Source organism: Musca vetustissima, unplaced genomic scaffold, assembly GCF_032173495.1.
Source record: "Musca vetustissima isolate MV318-11 ecotype Yass unplaced genomic scaffold, APGP_CSIRO_Mvet_v1 utg86256, whole genome shotgun sequence".
NCBI classification, from domain to species: domain Eukaryota; kingdom Metazoa; phylum Arthropoda; class Insecta; order Diptera; family Muscidae; genus Musca; species Musca vetustissima.
This window is the reverse complement of record NW_026882197.1, coordinates 1-4,819: the sequence shown is the minus strand read 5'-3', so window position 1 is coordinate 4,819 and position 4,819 is coordinate 1. Positions and strand designations below refer to the sequence as shown.

The 4,819-nt window shown below is 33.5% G+C and overlaps 1 protein-coding gene across 1 annotated transcript; it reads right to left on the bottom strand.

Annotated features, from left to right (window-relative positions):
- Positions 1–923: 923 nt before the first annotated feature.
- Positions 924–3,826, bottom strand: LOC133328405 (AF4/FMR2 family member lilli-like). Its single transcript, XM_061536975.1, has 3 exons — positions 3,796–3,826; positions 3,383–3,694; positions 924–1,066 (listed from the first exon to the last, which is right to left on the bottom strand). The coding sequence occupies exons 1-3, from the start codon at positions 3,824–3,826 to the stop codon at positions 927–929; spliced, it is 483 nt and encodes a 160-aa protein (XP_061392959.1). The 3' UTR covers positions 924–926.
- Between the last annotated feature and the right edge of the window lie 993 nt (positions 3,827–4,819).

The window sequence follows — 4,819 nt, the reverse complement described above, 5'->3', positions numbered from 1 at the left end:
AAAAAATAGAGGATGTCATCAGAACAGTCCTAAACCTGCACCAGAATAATATAAGAACATTTCCTAAAAAAAAATAACTTACATTCCTTCAAGTTGGGCGCCATATATATTTTTTTATTAAAAGCATACAACTCATCAGGGTGGGTGACAAGAATAATTCTTAATAAGAAATTCCAACCCTTCAAGTTGGGCGTCTTGTAGAAATTATTTTTTTTATTAAAAGCCTAAAGCTCGTTATGTTGGGCGCCACGAAAAATTTATTTTTTAAGGAATAAAGTAGAACTTTCATCGCTTCAAGTTGGGCCCCATGTAGAATATATTTCTTATTAAAAGTTTCTTATTAAAGTGTACAACTATTCAGGTTGGGCGCCAGGGAGACTTTCGAATTTTTAAATTGGGCGCCATGTAGAATTTATTTTTTTGAAAGCCAAACTACCTACGTTGCGTACCGCGGAAAATCTCTTAAAAAATAGTAGAACCTTCATACTTCAACTTTAATTGTTATTGAAAGTTAACAACTATTCAGGTTGGGCGCCAAGTGGATTTTAAATTTTTATGAAAGTTATTTTTAACGTAACCGAACTTAGGAGTTATTATAAGCAGTCAGTTGAATTTCTAAGACCCTCTTCGTTATTCTGACTATCAATAATTTTCTGTTTTAATTTTTTGTTCACCATTTTTCTCTTCTTTTTTTCTTTTCTTCCTTTCCATTGCACTCTGAGATCATAATTTAGTTTTGTTTGTTTTCATTTTTTTACTGTTGTCTAATATAAAGTTTTGCTGTACCTACATTTATAGCTTGAAATTTTACATCTTTTTTGTTTGCAGTGCCGTCGGAATTTGTATTTGAGCAGATTTGTTGTTTCGGTTGGTTTTTGTTGTCTTCATTGCCCTCTTTTGTTTGGCATTCCTTCATCTTCAACACCTTAATTTGCTCCACCAAATAATACCGAATTTTTATAATATGCAGCAGCAGCTTGCCGTTCAGCCAGTGGGCTCTTTACATCACGATCAGCGCCGGCGGAACGTGTCTTACGTTCCAATTCAATCTCTTGGGCCAGAGATTCTGTAATGAAAAAAAAGAAAAGAAGGGGAAATTAGAAATTTTTTTATAAGAAATAATAAGGATTTCTTAAAATATACTTAAGAAAATCTATACCTTTTGAGACTACTCAAAATAGTCTTTAGAAAAAGGAACGGCTCTTAAAAGTATCCTTGAAAAACGTAAGGCCTTTTAGAGACACCTAAAAATATTCTTTAAAAAATCCACGCCTTGTAGTGGCTCCCTAAAAATATTCTTTAAAAAATCCACGCCTTGTAGTGGCTCCCTAAAAATATTCTTTAAAAAATCCACGCCCTAAAAATATTCTTTAAAAAATCCACGCCTTTGTTAGACACCTAAAAATATTCTTTAAAAAATCTACGCCTTTTAGAGACACCTAAAAATATTCTTTAAAAAATCTACGCCTTTTAGAGACACCTAAAAATATTCTTTAAAAAATCTACGCCTTTTAGAGACACCTAAAAATATTCTTTAAAAAATCTATGCCCAAGGTTGGCTCGAGCCTAAAAATATTCTTTAAAAAATCTACGCCTATGATGGAGCCTAAAAATATTCTTTAAAAAATCTACGCCTTTGGTAGCTCTCGAAAAATATTCTTTAAAAAATCTACGCCTTTGGTAGCTCTCGAAAAATATTCTTTAAAAAATCTACGCCTTTGGTAGCTCTCGAAAAATATTCTTTAAAAAATCTACGCCTTGTAATGGTTCCTAAAAATATTCTTTAAAAAATCCACAGCCTTGTAATGGTTCCTAAAAATATTCTTTAAAAAATCTACGCCTTTTAGAGACACCTAAAAATATTCTTTAAAAAATCTACGCCTTTTAGAGACACCTAAAAATATTCTTTAAAAAATCTACGCCTTTTAGAGACACCTAAAAATATTCTTTAAAAAATCTACGCCTTTTAGAGACAACTAAAAAAATTCTTTAAGGAATCTACGCCTTTTAGAGAGTCCTAAAAAAATTCTTTAAAAAATCTACGCCTTTTAGAGAGTCCTAAAAAAATTCTTTAAAAAATCTACGCCTTTTAGAGAGTCCTAAAAAAATCTTTAAAAAATCTACGCCTTTTAGAGAGTCCTAAAAAAATTCTTTAAAAAATCTACACCTTTTAGAGACTCCTAAAATTATTATTTAAAAAATCTTCGCCCTTTGAGACTTCTTAAATTATTCGTTACAAATCTACGCCTTTTAGAGACTCCTAAAAATATTATTTTAAAAAATCGACCCTTTTGAGACTCTCCGAAATGTTGTTTTTTAATAAATCTGCGCCCTTTGGAGACTCTTGAAAATATTCTTTAAGAAATCTACAGCTTTTAGAGAATACGAAAAATATTCCTTAAAAAATCCCATAATATTCTGAGACACCTAAGTTGGTTGATAAGGCTTTATAAAATATTTATAAGAAATCAATCCTTGAAAAACCATTCAAAATGCTTTGTAGCTATTTAAAATACTATGTATCATACTTTTAGGCCACAACCCAACAGCTGATGCTGTTAAACAGCTGATAAGGATTAACGAGATATCAAAAAAACATCAACGGTTTATTGATCCTTTAAAAAATCTGAGCCAATGATAAGCCTCAAAAAAATATAAAAAACTCCTAATCATTCGTGAAGCCTACTTTTAGGCAATTCACCAACAGCTGATCAACTCGAAATGCTGTTGTGTGACCATGTTGATCAGCTGTTGGTCGATTGCTTCTAACATAAGAAATATTTTAAGCCTTGAATGTTTGTATCCTAAACAAATATTCTTAAAAAAATATGTACGCCTTGGTGCTTAAAACATATCCTATAAAAAATCTAAGCCTTGTATTGGAGCTGAAAAAATATTCGTAAACAATCTAAGCCTTGTATTGGATCTGAAAAAATAATCGTAAAAAATTACACCTTGTTGGTCTTTGAAAAAATATTCTCTAAAAAATCTGCGCCTTAATTATCCTTGTGAAAATAGTTTTTAAACAATCTACGCCTCCGATATGGCTTGAAAAAATATTCTTCAAAAAACTACGTTTTTGATACGCCTTGAAAAAATATCAGTTAAAAATCTACGTCTTCGTTAAGCCTGTAAAAAAATTCTTTTAAAAATCTTCACCTTAGATAAGTCTTGATAATTGTTCTTTGAAAAATCTAAACCTTCGAAAAAATCTTTTAAAAAACTACGCCTCCTGAAGTAATTTTTAAATATTTCTGTAGCCTACTTTTAGGCAATCAACCAACAGCTGATCAACACAATCAGCTGTTCGGTGATTATTTTAATAATATTTTTTTTAATTCCTTTATAATAGAAAATATTTTTGGAAAGAATATTTACTCACCCGAATAATTCTGCCAAAATGCTCCGGTAGCCATTAAATCAATACCGGGATAATTCCATTGACCCTTGCCGCCATTGGCAGCTGCGGCTGCTGCAGCGGCGGCAGCAACAGCCAAACTATTCTCGGCAGCATGCGATGAAGGTGGCCGATTACTATCACGATCCACCGAACGACGTTCATCCAAATCTTCTGAACGTTCAGTGAGATGTTCCGATGAAGAATGACGATCACTGTCCGAGGAGGCGGCAGCAGCTGCGGCGGCGGCTGCTGCTGCAGCAGCATGATGCAAATGTCTTAGTTGAGGTGGTAAATCTTCGGCACTACGTGATTCATGATCGGAATGGGGTTCACGTTTAAAACTTGGACTTTCCGAGAGGGTACGTAAATGTTGTGATGATGGTTGTTGTTGTGACTGCTGTTGCTGTTGATGGATGCGGCTATCATTGCTGTTATCGGCTGTGTGATGTAAATTATTGTTGTTGTTGTTGTTGTTGGCGTTCGCGTTTGTGTTGTGGGAATTTAAAGAGGAGTTGGTTGATGATTTATCAGACTTTTCACTTTGTTTGCCATCCTGATCTATGAGGTTAAAGGGAAAGTAGAACAAGAAGAAGAAGAAATAGAGGACGCTGTGTTGGTTAAAACAGGAGTTGTAACAGAGAGAAACAAACAAAAAACAGTTAAACACGCATTTAGAGTGGGAGGGTAGCGTAACTTTAAGTTTGTTCTTCAGTTTTGATTTTTGAGGTTTTTTTTTTTTGTATAGAAAACTACTGAGCTTTTGTTGTAAACTTAAAAAAAAAATAAAAAAAAAAAAACTTTTTCGAGCTTCTTACCTTGCTCCGATTTCCTTGTCAAATCGGTTATACTGCCACTATGTTTGCTATGCATCGATGCTGAATCTATGGACCGGACATCCTCATTTATTGAGGCCGATCTCTCCACAGTCGATGAGTTGTTATTGCTGATGCTCATATTGTTGTTGTTGTTATTGTTGGTGGCGTTATTGCTGCCACCACTGGCATTGCTGTTGGCATTATTGTTGTTGTTGTTGCTGGCATTTGCTGTGGCATTGGGCGATTTACGTTTGCCGCCCTCCACTTGCTGCTGATAACGAATGCGCAATTTACGTTCACGTCTGTAGCGTTTTTGATATAAAACTGAAATTGAAAAGAGAGGAGACCAAACTTATGTTGAATGCAATTCGATACTTTTTTGACAAGAAAAAAATCTACATAAAGAAAGAAAACGTTTTTGAGGCTGGTCTGATTGTCATAACTGAAGATAGAATATAATCATGTTGCATGTTCGTCAATCACCGACGACAATCGATCATATTTCTGAAGTAATCGATAAAAACAATTCTTGTGATTTAGATATTTTGTTATTTTTTTTATTTTCTTTCTTTTTTGCCAATTTAAAAATTTATCAGTTTGTGTG

What these genes read in the sequence shown, in the direction of transcription:
- LOC133328405 (XM_061536975.1), bottom strand. Translation starts at nt 3,826, where the DNA reads ATGATAGCCGCATCCATCAACAGCAACAGCA. An exon ending in ATCCATCAACAGCAACAGCA is followed by an intron (nt 3,695 to 3,795) that starts GTCACAACAACA and finishes GTAGTGCCGAAG; the next exon opens with ATTTACCACCTCAACTAAGA. An exon ending in ATTTTGGCAGAATTATTCGG is followed by an intron (nt 1,067 to 3,382) that starts GTGAGTAAATAT and finishes TTTTCATTACAG; the next exon opens with AATCTCTGGCCCAAGAGATT.